Source organism: Pistacia vera, unplaced genomic scaffold (genome assembly GCF_008641045.1).
Source record: "Pistacia vera cultivar Batoury unplaced genomic scaffold, PisVer_v2 Contig928, whole genome shotgun sequence".
Lineage (NCBI taxonomy): Eukaryota > Viridiplantae > Streptophyta > Magnoliopsida > Sapindales > Anacardiaceae > Pistacia > Pistacia vera.
The window spans coordinates 3,693-23,668 of NW_022196810.1; the positions used below are offsets into that span (position 1 = coordinate 3,693).

A 19,976-nucleotide genomic window follows, 5' to 3' on the forward strand; every position below is an offset into this window, starting at 1 on the left:
AAACCTTTTTTCAATGTAATTTCTTTTTTTTTTTTTTTTTTTTTTGAAATTTTTGCTTGACAGTATGATAAGATATTATGGGCTCTCACCGCGTAGTGTTGTTGAGTCTTAAGATTCAGTTGGTTCAATGTCATCCGCAGAGTTTACAGCTGAATTAACAGAGCAAGTGACCTTCTAATGGCGGTTTCAGTTTCAGCTGTACAAACAAGGCCAAAATCAGTGATGGCCTTTTCAGCAATGGAGGAGCTAACAAAAATGGCTCTAGAGGGGAGCCTCTTGGCATCGAAAAGGCAGTAGCGAAACCGAGACTCTAAATGGGCTTGAATATATGAAAGAATTTGGGAGTGTTGAGCAACATTGAAGGAGATTATGAGAATGGTTGAGGTGGGGACCCAAACGCTGACAATTTCCTTGAAATGAAAGTCATAGCAGCCAATTTTATGTGAAGAATTTGGCCAGGAACACTCCATGTGAAGCTTCGCGTCAAATCGGTTTAGTTATATGAATCCTATCAGCATTGTTGAATTTCTGATGATGTGTATGCTTAATTTTCAATTTTTTTTCTTGGTTAGTTAATTATCAAATTGAATCAGTTTGAGGAGCCTTGTGATGAACAGAACCAGTGGTCGACAGCATGTCTAATATAATCTCAAGAGCAGCATTGTTGGGAGTTTATCAGAAGGAAAGGAGGGAGATATAATGGGACAATGCAAGTGGTAATTAATTAAAACTTAAATCTCATTTTAATAATTGTTAAGCTCCTATAAGCACTGGTTATTGAATTTGTAGTACAATATTTCCCAGAGAACATGGAACTTCATCTTCCTTCAGCACTAGTTCCCACTAGAGAGAGTTATTTTGTAAGATACTGTAACAGTTAGCCTCTGGAACTGGGGAGTTGTTGATGTATCTTTGGAGAATTTATTCCCTTATTCGACATTCAAATTTCGAAGACGACCATCAGGCTGCTTAATCCAAGACATCCCAAATGGGTGCTCTAAGGTTACATTATAAACTAACAACACTTCATCTGAATTTACTTCAATAAAGTTAAATCTTTTTTTCTTAGGTTATATGGGTTGAGCATGTAGCAGTTGACAACAGATTAGTTCACAATATTTATCGGCCTCTAGTTACTTCTGGTTATGTTATAGCGCAAAGCTTGGGTCGCCGCTTTGATTAGACCAGTGAATGGCTCGAAACTTTAGTGTAAACAACTCCTACTAATGATGGAGGTAAACAAATTACTAATCTTTACTGACTGATTTTTTATAATGTTTGAGTTAATATATTTTCTGCATAGTATTGATACCTCAAGCTGGTAGAGAGAGTGTGTTGAAATTGGGGGAGAGAATGAAAAGAAGCTTTTGGGAGATATAAGTGCTTCCAATGAAAGCACTTGGATGGCATTGCTGTATGTGGCGCTGAAGACATTCGGTCATGACTAGAGGTGTCATTCAAGTTCTGGAGAGTCTCCTATACCAAGATAGCTTTCACTACTTCCTCCTGGCTTCCGTGCCTCCAAAGAGATATTCGACTTCCTTCGCGATGACAGTACCCGAACCCAGGTATCATCTTTTGAAATTAGTATAATTTTCTTAATGGTCATGGGAATTAGCCATGAAATCCCAAATCAGGGTATATCTTTTAAAAGTAGTACTTTAATCGGGTATTCAACTTGTGTTCTCTGGCATTTATGAGTGGGATATTCGTTTATGTGGCGTTTAATTCGAGAACTTGCATACATATTAATGGTGACATCCAGAGAACCGTATATCAATCTGCAAGTGAATGTAAGTAAACTATATATCCTGTTACCTCATCTCCATTTATCCTTTAAATTAATCAAAGCTCTCAAATTTCACTAGGCAACACCAGGGAGATCGAAAGTTTATACTTGCAAGAAAGTTTCAACGATATAAGGATTTTATGTGATATATGCACCAGTTGATATGGTCACAATGTCCAGAATTCTGAATGGTGCAACTCAGATTGTGTAAATATATTGCCTGCGGCTTTGCCATTTTACCGGATAGGTCGCCAACATTACACATTGTGAAGAATTGAACTGTGGAAGCCTTCTCACATAGCTTTTCACATCATTGATAGAGCCTCAGCCAAAAATACATCCCTCAAGAATCAGTTAATGCAATTACAAAGTCATCACAGAGACTGTTGATTTAATTAAGACTGCTTTGGTCCCAATAATTTACAAGACACTTCATGATCTGGTGAATGATAACAAGGGAAGTAGGCCTCTTATAAATCCAATTCATTTAGCAAGTGTTCATAAGATAATCATTGATTAATGTATGTAATTAATTATTATGAATGTTCATTCCATTCATTTTTAGACTATAAGTGCTTTGGATCGGGGGCATATAAGATAATGGGTAATCTTCGTTTATTTTGCATGATATGATGTTTGGCTTGCAAAAATAAAATATTACGGGTATCTTTTATTATAAAAGTGTTTACTGTGGTAATGTATGAGGTAATTGATACCCTTCCCTAGGGGTTTTATTAAAAGATTATCGGTATATGATTTTATAATTATTTTGCCCTTGATTAAATACCATTTTGAACAAATTGTCTTCAAATGTCTACCAAATAACTATACAGCCTCCCTATTTGAGAAATTAGTAAAACACCCAAACCACAAAAATTTAAAAGTTAACAAAATAACCTCAGCCACCTAAGACCACCATCGGCCATTACTCACCACCATCGACCGCCAGCATCATGTCGTAATGGTGCACAACCGCGCAGAACTGGTCAGTCGTGCGCGGTAGGCCGTTTCCGGCAATGATCACTATGGCCATTCATGGACACATCTTTGGGGTGAAATGGCCATAGATTGGTTGTAAAATTACCATAAATCTAGCCGTGAAACGACTATGGATGTGATCCATGGCCAGAAATGCTTGTCAGTGCACGACTAGCCAATACGGCCAGTCGTGCGCCATTCTGTTAACTACGATGCAATGATTGTTTTGAACAAATTGTACGTGAATTCACGCATAACATGGTCAGATCTTAGATTAAACAGACGTTTCAAAGACTATTTCGCTCTGTAGCTTCCATGACTGTTCACCCCCCCTAATCAAAGTGAATGACGTTAGTCACACAGGATTATCTCTTTTTTATTTGGTGAACGGGGGTATCCAGATTAGTTTGCGATTTTTTAGGATTTTAAAGTTAATGAGGTCATATCTATTATCAATTGAGGTGGCTTAAATTTAGGATCTCTTAAATAATACATTTAAAAGTTTTTGCTCCATTTAGGGTGGTTGTTTTTATTGCACACTTTCTTAGGATTATCAGTAAACAACAAATATGGTAACTTGTAATATCACCACGTGGCATGGAAGAAATTGAGCTTAACAATATATCATAACGACTAAAGTATCTCCATTTAATCAGCAAGAGAGATCTCTTTTGTTGTAGCACTGATAATCATCAATCTGATCATTACCACTCGGTATGTCTACATACAAATATATATTTTTCACTTCAATTTATTGCCATCAATGTACCTCCAGTATCTCAAATCAATGATTTTGTTTCATTTGTGTTACATTTTTATCATTTGATGTCCAGGACCAAAATCAAACTAATAAAAAAATATATAATTAATGTTACAGATTAAAGGTTATGGGTGAATTTAATTTGGAAATGACATTTTCAACTGATCGGAGATGAAGATTACCTCCTGGACAACTTCAAGACCGAACTACAAGCCATGGAAAAGTGAGTTCAATGCTGAAAATCTTGAGTTCTAATCAAGAAAGCATTTTCTTTTTTCTTATTTTGTTTAATTGATTCATTATATATTTTTAAGAATTNATCTCCCATAATCAAGACAATAATTCATTCTTGGCTCATCTAAAAGAATTTTTTGTATATTTTCATACAAAGTTTTGAGCCCCATCTTTGCTTTAGGTCATTGCTTAATTAAGCTTTCACAAATCATGATTATAGTTTTAAAATCTTTCTAAATTATTTTTCTGTTCCTGGTACAAACAACTTCAATGAAGCAAAATGATTTGAGTATCAAATAGAAATTCTCTACAACTGAAGCATTTTTCAAGTGGGTATAATTTGGTATTCACTATCCAATAAGGTGTGAAGTTAGTTAAAAGGAAAGAAATTAACAATATCAAACGATTGCTTGTCATTATAAAATTAAACTCAACTATATATATCAGCCGTACCAAACCAACGAATAATAAAAGAGTTCTTCAAATATTTAAAATATATATGGTGACAATATGATAGGGAAAGTCGTCGTCATAAAACATGAGTTATATTTTAAAGTTTTTTTCTTTCTAAAGTCATAGTCTTAATCATCATTATTCCTCATCTAAATGATGGAGGTCAGGCCTCCATTAATTATTTTTCAACAGCTGACTATACAGAGAAGAATTATTCAATGAACTCTCTCTCTCTCTCTCTCTCTCACGATGTATTTGCAATTAAATCACTAATTTTCATCAAAAAGTTTCATATATAAGAGAGAAGCTTAATTGGGTTATTGTAAATGTTATTAATAACTAATCTTTTGCATGAAAATCAAAGAAATATACCGAGAAAAACAAAAGAAGTCCATGCAAAATTATAATAAATATATATATGGGTTTGATGAGTCGAATTGAATTAATGACTGGTTCAACGCACTCATCAGTGGAGAAAATAAGTCCACTCTCAAGAATTTGGCAAATGAAATCTCTGCTGGTTTAATCTAATTTAATCTGTAGAAACCAAAAAAGGTCAAATCCCAGTATGTATTTATGCCCTAATTTAACTTCTCCAACTCCTTCTCTTTGGCCCACTACTTCCCCAATATTCTCAAACCTTTCTCTTATAATCAATATACATATATGATATATGCATTCACTCTTATTTCATCTATCTTGTATTATTATATCTTTCTCTCTTCAGGAGGGCTAGCTTTTGCTCTAGCTGAAGCTTCTCTCCAACTCATCAATCACCATCATTAAGTTTGAATATTTTAGGTTTTGGAGAGATGGATAATAACTCTGTGAGCAATCCTATGAGCAAAGTTATGAGTTATGGTGAGGAGGAGGAGGAGGAGAGTGGGTGGACTGTGTATTTTGATGAGTTGTTTGATGGTGATAATGATGATGCTCGATACAATGAAGAGATTAACAGCTGTTTTTCTTCAAGTCCTGAAAGCTCTTTGATATCTGATGCTGCTTCTTCTTCAGTGCTTGTGAAAAAATCTGCTGCTCATCATCATCATCATCCACATCACGATGTTCATGATCGTAATAAAAGATCGATCATGAGCTCCAAGAAAAGAAAAACAAAAGTTGCTGATAACGATTTGGAGGATACTGCTAGTTCTCCAGTTAACAGTCCAAAGGTCAGAAATAATAATTATTATTATTATTCATTAATCTTTTATATTATATATTTTTTTTATCTCTTATTTTTGTTTTCTCATGTTTTAAAAGATTTACAGTCTGATGAACCAGCTGGAGAGAAAGCCTGCAGAAGCAAAAGATGTCATGGACATTTCTCAGGTAATTATAAATTTATTTTCATGGTTTTGGTGTTCTGTGATATTGTCATGCAGCTTGTTTTTTGGTGGCTTTTTATTAATGAAAAAAAGTGCTTTTGGATTTTGTGTATACAGGAGAAAGGAAGCACTTCTGCTCAGCGAGATGGTAGAGCAGAAAATAATAATAGTAACTGTAATAATGAAGAAGAAGAATCAGAACTGAAGAAGAGGGGTCTTTGCTTAGTTCCTTTATCAATGTTAGTTAAATATATAGGCTGATGATGATTATAATTTTTCATTTTATGATTTTATGAATATCAATCCATGAAATTATGAGTGTTATATATTACATGAACTAAAATATGTTCTTGTATATAATTGAAGGGAGATCTTTTCTGTTATATTTTCTTTCTCCATCTCCATGCAACAATGTTATTTACTCCATTCATAGTTACCAAGAAATTGAGAAATACTAGGTGAAAAACGTCTTTCACTACTTTCTCTCATGTGGCACTGAGTTGGCTTTACACATCAAATCACAAATTTTAACTAAACATGAACAAGTGTTGTTTAAGAAGGAACGGTCGTTCATTCATAAGGAACGGTCGTTTTATTCATAAAGAATGACCGTTCCTATAAGGAATAGTTGTTCCATAAGATGAAATAAAGGTTCCATAAGCCTATTTGGAATGGCCATTCCTCAACCAAGAATGACCATTCCTCATATAAAGAACAATCATTCCTCATCCAAGGAACGATTGTTCCTATTTCATAACGTTCGTTCCTTATGGAGGAACGACTGTTTTTTAGGTATAGTTGAAATCATTTTGCGACCGTTCTGGTGAGAACTGCCAACTTAGTGTCACGTGTGCGGTTTGTGAGATAAATTAGTGAGAGACGTATGTCAAGCTAGTATTATTGCAAGAAATTATATGTACCTATCATGCTATGAAAAAATTTCATTTAATTTCAAGCCCAAACAAACCCTAAACCATTTTTTATTCCTTTTGACGAGGTTATATTTCATCTGTGGATTTACAATATCCAACGAGTTTAGCATCGTTAAAAGTTACTTCACTGTAAAACATTTTTCATTGGAGGATTAATTCAATGATCTTCGAAAGATCAATAATCAATTATCAGTAACATCTTGTTTGTGTCATTGCGAGCCTTAATATTCTTCTAATGACTAGCTTTTAATAGGATTTGACTAATTGTATGATTAAGTGTGTTGATCAAATATGAAAAGATGAGTCAAAATGTGGGTTGATTCAACAATTAGGAAGGAAATTACATGACTAATGTGGTAAGTAATTTCAAAATCTCTTATCTTTTAAACTTGAATGGTCAAACAAATTTTGTTTAAAATTGGCTTTCGGCTCCTTTTAGTCTTACAGCAATTGAGTTGTTTCCTCTTAATGATAATTACTGATATTAACCTCTCACCCATCCCCTAACAACCCCCACTTAGCCGACCAAATCCCTCCTTTTTTTTTTTTTTTTAATAAATTTCGTTTCTATTATTGATTTATTTCCACATTTGAGTTAAGCCAATATAGACATTTGGTGGCTGCTGAGCATTTCATATTATTTTACAAAGAAAAGTGAATGGCTAGAGGCCATTTTCATAGTTCCAAATCGTAAAGAAATCACCAGCCCACATAAACTCAAGACAAAAGCCGCTTTATTCAAAGTTGATTTTTATTACTGTAATTTGAACCATGTACTATATGGCAATGTTTTGGCACTTGGACTTCAAGTACATCAGATCTATTTTTTTTCAGGAATCTTCTCCAGCAATTCTGGTATCACTTCAAAGAGATCGCCCACGAGACCATAATCAGCTACCTGTATTTCAAGAGTCCACAGTCAGCCAACACCAAGAAGAGGTAAAGAGGATTGGGGTAACCAAGAACTAACATTCCACAATGACAGCAGTGTCCAGTGATATGGAGAAAGTAATAAGGGTTTTGAAGGTCACCTGGAAGATTGGTGCGTCTGCATCTTTATTTACAGCAACAATGACCTTGGAGTCTCTCATGCCGGCTAAATGTTGAATGGCTCCTGAAACACCAAAAGCTATATACAATTCTGGAGCAACAATTTTTCCAGTTTGTCCAACCTGACAACCAACGCAATCATCATGATTAAAGAACAGCAGTAAAAGAAAAGCACAATCCTGAAGCAGCATAATGCGCTAGTTATATAGAGTATGTACTATGCTTCTAAAATGAATACATTAGCCTTTAAAGACATGTGAGTTAGTTACCACATTAGCATGAGCAGATAATATGCTAAGCAGATGACTACTTTTATTTTTACTCTTGTTACTTTGTTACCTGGAGATCATTAGGAACAAATCCAGCATCAACAGCAGCACGAGTAGCTCCAACTATACAAAGAGAAGTCAAATTCAGCAGTCTAGAGAATAAAAAGAAGGGAATCTTGACACCTATGACATTCCTCCTGCTCATGAAGGAAGCTATGAACTGGCAGCCACTGTTAACAATTTTATTCTTGAACAGTGACAACAGCAATAAATTTTCATAACTTCTGTGTAAGTCAATACAACTTTAGTCTTATAGGAGAAGATACCTGCTGCACCAAGTTTCTCTGCAAGCTTCTCAATCATCCTGAAGTTCTCAGCACTTTTCAACCCTCGACCTCCAGTGACTACAATACGTGCACTTCCAAGGTCAGGGCGCTCTGCATCCTGAGATGTATGCTTTACATATCTAGATTTACCTATAGAATCTGAAATAAAAAAATATATAGTTATGTTAACACTTGAAGCATTTAAAGTAACCCATTCCCATTTCAATGGATTTATAGTCAAATAAAGCTACACTTACAAAGAAATTTTACAAAGATCTCCATACAAAGTGATATGGCAAAAAATGAATGAAAGAGTGAATTTAATGAGTTTGACTTTTTGTTTCACTCTTCTATTCATTTTTTGCCACCTCACTTTATATGCAAATTTTTGTAAGATTTCTTTGTAAATACAGTATTATTATAAAGTATTCAATTAAATAATCCAAAAAACCAAACAAAACAAAACATCTCCCATTAGAACTCTAATAAGAACAACATTCCTCATGGAATTCTTTTATTACCAGGTATAAAAAAGCAGTGGTTAACCACAAGATATCAATGTAACAGTAATTATTAAACAAACAACAAAAAGGTAAACAGACCTTCATCTAAGGTTGAGAGATCAACCTGGGTAATAGGAGCCTCGTTCGATTGTGAAGCAGCTGAGCTAGGGGGCACTGGAAATGATGTGGATCGAATGGTCAACATACAAGGGTTGGCACCTGTATATCGAACTGTACAAAGCGCATTCCCAGCATAAATTGGCCTGCAACAGCTTCCTTCAAATCAGATAACTGTTTAGCAGAAAACTATGGCTCCTACCATAGCATGTTGAAAGAAAAACTTGACTAGTGAATAACAGAAATGATCTACGATAACTTGCAAAAACTAATGATCCTCAGGTATACCAAGCGGCTCCATTTAATTAGAAAATACTTTAAATTGTATAAGAGACAAACCAAACCAGGGAACAATAAAACACACCTAACAAATTGACTAGAACCAGAGATTTCAATAACATCAGTAATCGGAGAAACATCCAAAAGGGCAGCTGCACGAGGAAGTATGTTTTTCCCAAATGACCCCGAAGCAGAGATTATGTGCGAGTATCCATCTCTTTGCTGAACCATGTGGACTAGTTTTGCCCAAGGTTCAGCAATGGGATACGAAAATTTATCCGAATCAGCTACAAGTACCTACACATCAAACACAAATAAATTCAAACCTCCACAACTTAAAATCTAAAGACTGCCATTCAATGCTCGTCTTTGCATATTATCTGCAAGAGATTGAACAATAATACACAGCTTAACCCACTCCTACACCACTTTCATAACTGCATTATAAGTTAAAGACAATTATAAGATATATTTTGCCCCCTATCACCCAACTTCAAAAACCCCAAAAAAGTAATAATAAGAGTAAGAAATAAGAAATAAAGATTAAATTGATAGATACCTGAGAAATGGAAGGGTGACAAGAAGCAGCATGTTGAGCGGCTTCTTTAAGAGAAGGACCCGACCCGGCCAATAACATTGAAACCGGGTTGTCTTCACTCAAACACTTAGCAGCATCCACAGCACTCACTGATTGACCCTTGATTAAACCGTTCTCGTGCTCCCCCAAAACCAATGTGCTCGCCTATTAAAAAAAAAAATTACAATAATAATAACAAAATACACATATATTCATAAACTTGTAATTTATACATAATTAAACGGTGTCGAAGCTTACTGATCGAGAAATGGAAGTCGCATAGAGAGGAAGATGTCGTTTCGACAGAGGTTTAAGTATTGCACGAATCGCCATTCGTTGTTCGATTGAACGGCTGTCTGGATTTGGAGACGATGATGAAGAAATAGAATTTGTTATTATCAGAAAAGCAAAACGACGTCAGATAAGGGGGATCGAGTTGGCAGTTAGTTTGGTTTAAAAATAACTTGCGTTCAGGGTATTCTAAATATTAAAACGGTGTCGTTTTGTAGGAGATGTGTTCTTAATTCTTGCTGCAGACATTATTTAATTGAATAATACTACACATACATCATTCCCATACAATATTTCTCATACAATATTATGTGATAAGATGTGATTGGGTGAAAGTTTAATTTTAATTTTAAATTAACCAATCATATCTTGCCACATAATGTTGTATGAGAAATGTTGTATGAAAATAATGTATGTATAGTATTACTCTATTTAATTAAATGAAGGGTACGTGCGCTCGAACCAACCCCATACTTGCCGGTATGGTTACTGGTAGCCGGCAACACAAACCAAAAAAAACGGAAGAAAAAGTTTTAGCATAACGTTCGTAACACAAAAGATCTGTACAACTACATCTATATTAGGAAATTTAGCATCAAATACACAGATCAGTGATCACATCAGAACCGCAGGTCAAGGATCTTCAAATCCAACGGTCCACAATTGGTTACATCAAATGATAAAACAAAAAAACAAAAAAAACCGCACCAGACAAAGAGCGAAGTCTATATAGAGAGCGAATTAGCGAAACACTCGATTTGGTTTGTCTAGCTACGTAGTAACCACCAGATCTGTTATGCTCTCGCATTTCATTTCTGTGTGAAATCTGATTCCGCAACTAAAGATCAATCATGATTTCTTCCGCGAAGCTCAAATCCGTCGATTTTTACCGGTCAGATCTGCATTTCATGTTCAATACATGCTTCAGTTTCTATTCATTCCATCATATTAATATGATTTTGTTTTTTTTTTATGTTGAATTTGTTTATATTGCTTTTGTTCTTGTTGTTTTGGATACTGTATAGTTTGGCGCGAAAATTTTACTGGATTTGTGAATGGATTTTGGTGTGTTGGGATTGTGGTTTAGTGAGTTATTCGGAGGAGCGATATGAAGTGGTGACTGTTTTAGTTCCGGCGAAGTTGTAGTGTTGTGCTGAAGTGGATTTTTTTGTGTGAATGAATTTTATGTCATTAGTTTTATAAGTAGTGATGAGATATGTAGTAATGTTATAAGAAATATTTGAACTGAGTGCTTCTGAGACTTGACAGGACCTTTGAATGCTATGAACATTTGGACAGGGAATTTTAGTAGTCTGGTTTCTATTTAATTTATTGACGCTCCTTTTTAATTTTTTGTGGCTAAAAGGAGAAATATGGTTATGAAATATATGATGAACCCAATTGTGAGTCTGTTTGAATTTTCTTTTTTCATTTTATTTGGTAAGCTGAGGTGAATTAAAATTATATTGATTCATTTAATAGTGTTTTAAAGTTTATAAAATAACTTATTTCTTTTTGGTTTACAGGAAAATTCCAAGAGATTTGACGGAGGCATCACTGTCTGGTGCAGGATTATCCATAGTAGCAGCCCTCGCCATGGTGTTTTTATTTGGAATGGTAAGCAGTTTGTGTAGCATTGAGTATATTATTATCTAGATCGGACGTTGTTTGGTTTTATACTGTCATGATTAGTTTTCTGTTGATTTTATTCTGTATCCAATTTATAATTTTCTCTACTCTTTGAGTTCATTTTTACTTTTCAGCTGGTATGGTATATTCCTCTTTTTCTTTGGTTACGCTGCTTCTTTGGTGATTTTTATCTTACTAATGGGCTCATTTTGCAGGAACTGAATAATTATTTAACAGTCACCACATCTACAGCTGTTATTGTTGACAGGAGTACTGATGGGGACTTCTTAAGAATCGATTTTAATATGAGGTGCTCTTATTTGCTGTCCGTCATTGATGTTGTAACTTAATAGAAAGTGGATTTAAATTGTCTCTTAGGTGGTGCATTCTCTGTCTTGTTTGAACTTTTCTAAGTTGTTGGCAAAGCTCTTTTGACAAGGATGCTACTGATGATAATAATTTTTCAGTGAATTACTTTGTCTCACAGTCTGCAATGTTTATGAGTATACTGTCTCCCAAAAAATATTGTTTTGTTTGCTTATGAATTTGATTGGCTGATGATCTTCAACTTGTCATGTAGTTTTCCTTCACTCTCATGTGAATTCGCATCAGTTGACGTGGGTGACGTGTTGGGAACTGTAAGTTTTCATGTTCTGATGTGCTCTCTCATCCATTTATATATAGCTAGCAAAAGGAAAATTGTACTTCCTTTACATATCTAACAAACTAAGTGATTTATTGATTTCATGGAATTAGATCAGATATTTCCAATTTTTTTGCAAAGGGAGTCGTTTATTTTGCTTGTCAATGGAAATCTCCACTAATACATTAGATTAACTTATAAATATCTTTGCAGTTGAAGTGTGTCAAAGGAAATTGCATATTCTAGGAAAATTTGATCGTTACCTTTTCTTTTATCTATTTTTTCTTTTCTGGGGAGAATGGAGAAAATTGTGTGTATATCATAGTAGTAATCAATTTTTTTTTTTTTTTTTTCCTGTTTTGCATTGTCATTCTTTTAGGAACTTATCCATCATGTTATGCATTTCTTCTACCCTATTGCTACGAACCTTCATTAGTCTTTAATGTTTGATGTTGTATGAACTGGCTGACTTTGTGTCCATCTGTTTTCAGAACAGGTTGAATATAACAAAAACAATCCGCAAGTTTTCAATAGATCATGACTTAAAACCCACTGGTTCCGAATTTCACTCAGTACCATCCTCACATTTCCTTAAGCATGGAGAGGAAGGTGATGAAGAATCTGCTGAAGGTTCTGCGACGCTAACTGCTAGCAATTTTGATAGTTTCTCCCACCAGTAAGTGAGCCAGTCTTGACCCTTAAATTTTAATTTTCCTTTTTCTTTTTTCTGATCAGAAGATTTTTTGTTCTGGCATTGATGTTTAATATGTCTTATACATTTCTTTTCCAGGTATCCTATTTTAGTTGTCAATTTTTTTGCTCCTTGGTGCTACTGGAGTAAACGCCTGGTATTTCTATAATTACTTCTCTATCAAATTTATCTTCAAGCCTTCCATTTTTTTTTTCTCTTGAAATAGTTGTTGCCTCCCTGATAGCAAGTTGGATTAGGTCCTTTGTTATGTTTAGTTTAATATAGCTGCTGAATCTGATATTTCAAATGATTCAGACGGGCCTTTTATTTGTATTTCTGCTCATTTGTGCATGTATAAGAATTCATTGTTTAATCTAACTCTGGGTATGTGAGTACAACCTATGTTTGTCGAAAAAACATGCATGGATGTTTTTTGTTCGACACATGCATGGTTAGACTTGTTATCAAAAGCTCTTTCTTTCAATAAACCATTGCAATCTTATGTGGTATGTTCTATGCTCCCTTGATTTTTGCCTCACCACTTCTTTTTTTCTTTCAGAAACCATCATGGGAGAAAGCAGCCCAAACAATAAGAGACAGGTTTTGACCTCTGTTGATGCTTTTCCTTAATAAGATTTGTATATAGTATAGTCTTCATTTCAGTCAGCCTTAGAATTAGCAGCTTTGTTTTGACAGATTGCTATCCAGGTTGTCTTATATATTTTTGCTTTTTATAGATATGATCCTGAGATGGATGGACGTATTCTTTTGGGAAAGGTTGATTGCACGGAAGAGATTGATTTGTGTAGGAGGTATTTCCTTTATCAATGTTTTTAACTTCTTAGCTGATTTTCTTTTGAAATGGAAGGACTATGTTTTCTGAATTATCAATTTCATCATCGGTCCATGTTTTTCATAGCTTCTGTATAGGTTGATATCTATTTACTTTTCTCTCTTTCACATTCATTTCCTAATACATTACGTTTGAGTTATTCTCAAGATCACTTATGTTGACATATTTTCCATCATGTATGTTCAGGCATCATATACAAGGTTATCCATCCATTCGCATATTCCGTAAAGGAAGTGATTTGAGGTAAACAACACATATTCATGTTTGTTACTATTTTTGGCCTCTGTATGCCTCCTTTCTCTTGTTTTATTCTTCTTTCTTCAAATAAATTGTGTACATTAGCTTTTCACTGTCTATATTGAAGACAATATTTGTCAAGTGCTAGATTTGTCACTTGAAAATATATTTTGACTGTATTGTGTCATATGGTATCAAAAGTTATAACACTAATTTGTTCTCAACTTGTCTCTGCATGTTATATTCGTGTACGGATCTGTTCTCAGGTTGCTGTTTTTATGTAATATTATTTGACAACTAGCTGTAACTTTCAACTATTACAGGGAAGACCATGGACACCATGAGCATGAATCCTATTATGGAGATAGAGACACAGATAGCCTGGTCAAGGTGAAGCATGCTTAAATTGGACATCATTACACACACACACACATATATGTATATAAACTTCTGTTTGGCTATATGTTGATTTTGCCCCTTGCAGACGATGGAAGAGTTAGTTGCATCTATACCAAGGGAGGGGTCTCAGAAGCTAGCTTTGGAGGATAAAAGCAAAAATTCTGCAGAGAATGCCAAAAGACCAGCACCAAAGGCAGGAGGATGCAGGATTGAAGGTTATGTGCGTGTAAAGAAGGTAAACGTTTTATACAAATGTGTATAGGATAGTTGAGGAAAACTGAAATTAATTAGTTTCTGTGATGTCTATTATGAGCTTGACCTGTCTTGACTTAAAGGGAAATAGTAATGTAGCTATATTAAAGGGGCATCTTTTAAGTGTTTAAGCTATCTTCTACTGTGCAGGTTCCTGGTAACCTTATCATCTCAGCTCGCTCAGGAGCCCATTCCTTTGATACTTCTCAAATGAACCTGTCACATGTCATAACCCATCTTTCATTTGGCCGGATACTTTCTCCTAAGGTCATGAGTGATGTTCAGCGATTGATACCATATCTTGGTAGAAGCCACGACAGGCTGAATGGTCGGTCATTCATAAATACTCGTGATTTTGGTGCAAATGTTACTGTAAGTCCATGACTTCATATGGTCCTTATTTATACTTGTTTCTTGAATGCTAATACAACAACATTGCAAACTCTTTCTATGTCAATGTGTTGAATAATGAATAAATCTCAATTTAAAGCCACATTGGCACAAGGCAATAGACTTCTAGAATATGCATAGCCTAGGGTATGATGCAGTTTTGTCTGCTTAATATTTTATCTAAACCTGTATGATTATTTGTGCATAGAGATGGAGTGGATCCATGATATAGGGTATCTAGGACTCTCCATTGATGTATATGTACGCTTTACCATTTTGTCCATCTTTTATCAAAATATTTACTAACTTAATTTTCTGAAATGGTAAACTAGAAAATATATTGGCCATGATTGCAGTCTGCCAGAAGGCAAGATAGTGAAGTAAGAGCCTGTGATGTCCAAACATTGTGATGTTTTTTTGTTCAGTCATTTATTTAATCAATTTTGGTGGCATTAATGATACCAAACTTTACGGGTCTGTTTTAAGCAGCTCTGATTTGCCAGAGTCTTGAATACATATTAGCTCCAAAGATACATGCTCATGCTCTTGTTTTGGACAATGCACTGCAGAACTCCTTCAACCTGAGTCTTACTACCGCAAAATTGATTCCGTTTTCTAACTGTTGCCTTTGCAGATAGAGCATTATCTTCAAGTAGTTAAAACTGAGGTGATCACCACAAGATTTTCCACTGAACATAAATTAGTTGAGGAGTATGAATACACAGCCCACAGCAGTTTAACCCAGACTGTATATATACCGGTTGCAAAGTTCCATTTTGAGCTCTCTCCCATGCAGGTTAAGTAACAGATCATTGGATAATATCATTTATGCTTTACTTATTCTGAAGGTAAAGTGCTTTTAATCTTATACTTTCCTATTCTTTATCTTCCTTTCTTAACAGGTTTTGATAACAGAAAATCATAAGTCCTTCTCACACTTCATCACCAATGTCTGCGCTATAATCGGAGGTGTATTCACGGTTGGTATTTTTATTTTCATTTTTTTTTTCTAGTTCATCTAAAAGTTTCATATAATCATTACCGAGTATATAATCCTTCCCTGTGGGTTTCAGGTTGCTGGGATTTTGGATGCAATTTTGCACAATACAATCAGAATGATGAAAAAAGTCGAACTAGGCAAGAATTTTTGATAGAAAAGTGAAATATTTTTATTTTGTAAAGAACACTAATTTTTCCGTGCTCAAATACTAGCGAGGAGCGAGGATTATCTTGTTAAAACATTTAAAATGTGCCCATATTCAGATGTAAAATGAAGCACGATAAGTTTTTACTTATTTCATTTTGCTTCAGTAGGTGATTATCTTTTAAAAGTTCCACCTCATTGTTTGCAGTGATTTTTTCTGTGGTTGATTTTCATATCAAACGAAAAAAAAAAAAATCACATAGAATAGAATCCATTTATTTAGTTACATATACACTGTACTTTCATCTTAAACTTAAATTGATTAACAAGCACACCAAAGAGTATTCAAACTTCCCACTTATTCGAAAAATCACGGAGAAATCAAGCGGCCAAAAAAATTGAAAACAATCACTACGAAACCCCAAACAAACGATGCTTTTATGCAAGCTATAATTTGTCAACTTAGAATGCCAGAAGAAGTGATGAAGCAGCCGCCAAAGCCCCAATAGAGTTTATGAGACTAATGAAGGTTGAAGAAGCTGTACTTGGTGGAGCCTCAGGAGCTGGAGTTGGGTTGATGTCCACAGGCCCTGCAGGTGGAGAATTCTCGTCAGCCGGGGCTGGAGCCGGTGTGATCATGTCGGTCGAGTTTGACGGGGATGGGCTTGGTGGGGTTGTGTCATTTGTCTTGGAACTGCTGTTGCTTCTGTCAGCCAAGACCACCACAATCAGTTTCTCAGACTTGAGACAGTTGTCTTTGCTGCCACTGATGAAGTAGAAAGGCCCAGAGTGATTGAAAGTGAAGACAGTGTGGCCATCTGTGAATTTTGCCAAAGGAACCTCTGTGCTGCAGTTGTCATAGGCATCCTTTGTCACTTCAAGCACTGAATCTTGGCCAGATGAATATTTGAACACTGCACAAAACCATCCATTTTAAGTACAGAATACTAATGTTTACATCAGAGAATCACCAAGGAGTAGAACTTACCAAGCGAGTCCCCGGTTTGAAATCGGTTTTTTTCAGCCCATTGATTGAGAGTAGAGTTATTAGAGGGAACACTCCAGCTAACTTGGAACTGTCTTGCAGCACAGTTTTGCATCAAAAGCATGAGACTGAGGAATCCCAATGCATGAAATGCTCTGCTTCTCTTGTCATCTAATCTCAAAATGGTGCTAGCCATTGCCAAAGTGGAAGACTGAAACCTGGAAATGTTTAAAGTTGGTGAATGAATGCAATGGAGAGGTGACAGAACTGGGAAGATGGGGAGGGTATTTGTAGGGAAAGAGAGGGAAGAACTTTACAAGATGTGGCAGAGAAGCTTTTGCTACTTTTAATTATTCTGTGTGTTTTTTTGAATTAATTTCTTGACTTGCATGAAGTGCAAAGCATATATTGNGCCAACTTGGAACTGTCTTGCAGCACAGTTTTGCATCAAAAGCATGAGACTGAGGAATCCCAATGCATGAAATGCTCTGCTTCTCTTGTCATCTAATCTCAAAATGGTGCTAGCCATTGCCAAAGAAAAAAGTTTAACGAATGGAAGACTGAAACCTGGAAATGTTTAAAGTTGGTGAATGAATGCAATGGAGAGGTGACAGAACTGGGAAGATGGGGAGGGTATTTGTAGGGAAAGAGAGGGAAGAACTTTACAAGATGTGGCAGAGAAGCTTTTGCTACTTTTAATTATTCTGTGTGTTTTTTTGAATTAATTTCTTGACTTGCATGAAGTGCAAAGCATATATTGAGCCCTTTGAAGCTTTTTCATGTTTCTTGAGGTGTGGATTTATTACTTATACTTTACTTGATATCTATACAGCATATTCATATCTTGTAAAATGGGTTATATAATAATCTGCATGCATCCATGCATGGCAGATTGGCAGTTTATGAACATCAACATTTCCTACCACCTCTTGTTCTTCACTAACGAATAAATTTGATAATTATGGTCATCTTTTCATTGCCACTAACATTAACATGCTTCACCAAATGGCCTTCATAAATGTCATTTGTTAAAAGTAAGACTAAGCTATATATCTCTAAAATGCACATAGATACATGCATGTTATGTCTTGAATTCTTGCAATTTTAAGTAGTGTATGTCATGATAATAGTGTTTGTCAACTACCCAAAATTAGTACTTTAGGTGATACAATAAGGCTAGATCTACAACTCAATTTCACAACATTTTCTCACAACTTCCGACGTAGTATCTCATCATTGGTCAGGTTGCAAATGAGCAAGCGGGACCCATTCACCCTTATAAATCTAAGAGCTAACTTATTTTTGTTTAATACATTCTTCCCCATGTACTCATTACATTTAACATTATCTTTGCCAATCCAATTCAACCATTAATTGATTTAGGAGGGCACATAACAAATTCGATTTACCCCATTGTTTTCTCTAACCGTTCAATAATTTGGATCGACAATTTGGTTTACTAAATTTCACTTTTTACTAATCAAATACTTGTCTAACTAATATGTTGTTTACTTACTCTTACACATATTAGGAAATTTTAGTTCATTTCAATCCATGTACAATTTAAATATGAGTAAACTACTTTTCCCATCCAAGGTTTGCCTTAACGACACTTTTCCATCCAAAAAGTTTCAAAATACCACTTTTCTACCAAACGTTTATATTCCGTTAATACCAAAGCCAATTCCGACCGGTTCTGACACCGAAAATTCTCTCTGTCACTACCATTTGAACCTCCGATCTCTTTTTTACAAAACACTTCTCACTTCGACATCTAATTTCTCGTTTCTTATTCTTAGCTGATTTTCAGTTGATTTCGGCGGCAAAAATTCTCTCTTGTCACCACCATTTGAACCTCTGATCTCTTCTTTACAAAACTTCTCTTACTTTGGCACTTGATTTTTCACTTCTTGTTCTTAGCTGATTTCCAATTGATTATGACGGCGAAGATTTTTTCTATTACCACCATTTGAACCCCGATCTCTTCTTTACAAAACCTCTCTCATTTCTGCACCTGATTTCTCGTTTCTTGTTCTTAACTGATTTCTAGTTGATTCTGGCTGCAGATATTCAATCCGTCACCATCATTCAATCCATCGGCCTCCACTCTAGAAAATCTTTCTTCCTTTGGCTCTTAATAACTTGCTGAATGCCAATTGAGAAAGTGAAGTATATTTTAAATATTAACAGAATATAAACTTTAGGTTAAGTGTCATTAAGGCAAACCTTAGGTGGAAAAAAGCCGTTTACTCTTTAAATATTTGCTCTCTATGAGGTGAAGCCAAACATGAGCCAAGAAAACGATAAAATTTAAAATTTGATTATGTGAGTTTAGATATAATATAATGAAATCAGATTGTGATGAACCCATATGGCCATTGCCCATATCCCCACTTATCCTAATAATGAATGGACCCTCTCGTTTCTTTTTGCTCCTTTGCCAACAAACAAGTATTAAAACAACCATTCATTTTATTTAAAAGCTATAATTGCCCTCACTATTTTATATGAGACAGCTGATTAACTAAATTAAATTATTTGCTTTTGAAGATTCCGCAGTCAAGATTGACAACACAAATTAAATGGGTGGCGGTGATCTTCAATGTGAATTCCTTTTTGGTAAATTACCCGTTGTATCATCAAACTTATATTTTTAATATAAAAAATCAAATATATATATATATATATATATATATAACGATGATTAAAATAGTATAAAAAAGTGGTAATTGGGTTATTTGAAATAAAAATAATGAGAAAATCTACTTTTAAATAGTTTAAGGGTTCAAGAAAGAATATTAAATGTATTATTTAAGAGGTTTTAAATTCGAATCTTTTATCGATTGTTAATAGGGATAGTCATTGAA

At 34.9% G+C, this 19,976-nt stretch overlaps 4 protein-coding genes and 1 long non-coding RNA gene across 6 annotated transcripts; 3 read left to right on the plus strand and 2 right to left on the minus strand.

The window, feature by feature from the left end:
• The first annotated feature begins 663 nt into the window (after positions 1-663).
• Positions 664-1,201, plus strand: LOC116120189. The gene is made up of 3 exons (XR_004126508.1): positions 664-716; positions 805-1,002; positions 1,070-1,201. It is a non-coding gene; the product is annotated as an uncharacterized LOC116120189 (long non-coding RNA).
• A 3,750-nt stretch (positions 1,202-4,951) lies between these two features.
• Positions 4,952-5,803, plus strand: LOC116120188 (vascular-related unknown protein 2-like). Its single transcript, XM_031406132.1, has 3 exons — positions 4,952-5,386; positions 5,478-5,546; positions 5,660-5,803. Exons 1-3 carry the CDS (start codon positions 5,027-5,029, stop codon positions 5,801-5,803), a joined length of 573 nt encoding a protein of 190 aa, XP_031261992.1. The 5' UTR covers positions 4,952-5,026.
• A 1,404-nt stretch (positions 5,804-7,207) lies between these two features.
• LOC116120194 (electron transfer flavoprotein subunit alpha, mitochondrial) lies at positions 7,208-10,030 on the minus strand. The gene is made up of 8 exons (XM_031406138.1): positions 9,854-10,030; positions 9,578-9,760; positions 9,104-9,315; positions 8,722-8,885; positions 8,120-8,278; positions 7,864-7,916; positions 7,506-7,646; positions 7,208-7,372 (listed from the first exon to the last, which is right to left on the minus strand). The coding sequence occupies exons 1-8, from the start codon at positions 9,926-9,928 to the stop codon at positions 7,295-7,297; spliced, it is 1,065 nt and encodes a 354-aa protein (XP_031261998.1). The 5' UTR covers positions 9,929-10,030; the 3' UTR covers positions 7,208-7,294.
• Positions 10,031-10,578: 548 nt separating this feature from the next.
• Positions 10,579-16,317, plus strand: LOC116120192 (protein disulfide-isomerase 5-3-like). Its single transcript, XM_031406135.1, has 15 exons — positions 10,579-10,778; positions 11,413-11,503; positions 11,731-11,825; positions 12,096-12,153; positions 12,650-12,834; positions 12,949-13,006; positions 13,409-13,449; positions 13,587-13,661; positions 13,889-13,945; positions 14,263-14,329; positions 14,424-14,573; positions 14,741-14,962; positions 15,615-15,776; positions 15,883-15,960; positions 16,054-16,317. The coding sequence occupies exons 1-15, from the start codon at positions 10,738-10,740 to the stop codon at positions 16,129-16,131; spliced, it is 1,458 nt and encodes a 485-aa protein (XP_031261995.1). The 5' UTR covers positions 10,579-10,737; the 3' UTR covers positions 16,132-16,317.
• Positions 16,318-16,379: 62 nt separating this feature from the next.
• Positions 16,380-17,702, minus strand: LOC116120193 (early nodulin-like protein 1). 2 transcript variants are annotated; one of them, XM_031406136.1, is made up of 3 exons: positions 17,619-17,702; positions 17,113-17,285; positions 16,380-17,038 (listed from the first exon to the last, which is right to left on the minus strand). In XM_031406136.1, the coding sequence occupies exons 1-3, from the start codon at positions 17,636-17,638 to the stop codon at positions 16,587-16,589; spliced, it is 645 nt and encodes a 214-aa protein (XP_031261996.1). In that variant the 5' UTR covers positions 17,639-17,702; the 3' UTR covers positions 16,380-16,586. The 2 variants fall into 2 exon arrangements, with proteins under 2 accessions (XP_031261996.1, XP_031261997.1); XM_031406137.1 differs by lacking the exon at positions 17,619-17,702 and having other exon boundaries at positions 17,113-17,305.
• Between the last annotated feature and the right edge of the window lie 2,274 nt (positions 17,703-19,976).

What these genes read in the sequence shown, in the direction of transcription:
- LOC116120188 (XM_031406132.1), top strand. Translation starts at nt 5,027, where the DNA reads ATGGATAATAACTCTGTGAGCAATCCTATGAGCAAAGTTATGAGTTAT. An exon ending in CTCCAGTTAACAGTCCAAAG is followed by an intron (nt 5,387 to 5,477) that starts GTCAGAAATAAT and finishes ATGTTTTAAAAG; the next exon opens with ATTTACAGTCTGATGAACCA. An exon ending in ATGTCATGGACATTTCTCAG is followed by an intron (nt 5,547 to 5,659) that starts GTAATTATAAAT and finishes TTGTGTATACAG; the next exon opens with GAGAAAGGAAGCACTTCTGC.
- LOC116120194 (XM_031406138.1), bottom strand. Translation starts at nt 9,928, where the DNA reads ATGGCGATTCGTGCAATACTTAAACCTCTGTCGAAACGACATCTTCCT. An exon ending in GTCACCCTTCCATTTCTCAG is followed by an intron (nt 9,316 to 9,577) that starts GTATCTATCAAT and finishes TTTGATGTGTAG; the next exon opens with GTACTTGTAGCTGATTCGGA. An exon ending in TTGTTCCTAATGATCTCCAG is followed by an intron (nt 7,647 to 7,863) that starts GTAACAAAGTAA and finishes GTTGGTTGTCAG; the next exon opens with GTTGGACAAACTGGAAAAAT.
- LOC116120192 (XM_031406135.1), top strand. Translation starts at nt 10,738, where the DNA reads ATGATTTCTTCCGCGAAGCTCAAATCCGTCGATTTTTACCG. An exon ending in GAGATTGATTTGTGTAGGAG is followed by an intron (nt 13,662 to 13,888) that starts GTATTTCCTTTA and finishes ATGTATGTTCAG; the next exon opens with GCATCATATACAAGGTTATC. An exon ending in TTGAGCTCTCTCCCATGCAG is followed by an intron (nt 15,777 to 15,882) that starts GTTAAGTAACAG and finishes CTTTCTTAACAG; the next exon opens with GTTTTGATAACAGAAAATCA.
- LOC116120193 (XM_031406136.1), bottom strand. Translation starts at nt 17,638, where the DNA reads ATGGCTAGCACCATTTTGAG. An exon ending in ATGGCTAGCACCATTTTGAG is followed by an intron (nt 17,286 to 17,618) that starts ATTAGATGACAA and finishes CACCATTTTGAG; the next exon opens with ATTAGATGACAAGAGAAGCA. An exon ending in TCAAACCGGGGACTCGCTTG is followed by an intron (nt 17,039 to 17,112) that starts GTAAGTTCTACT and finishes GGTTTTGTGCAG; the next exon opens with TGTTCAAATATTCATCTGGC.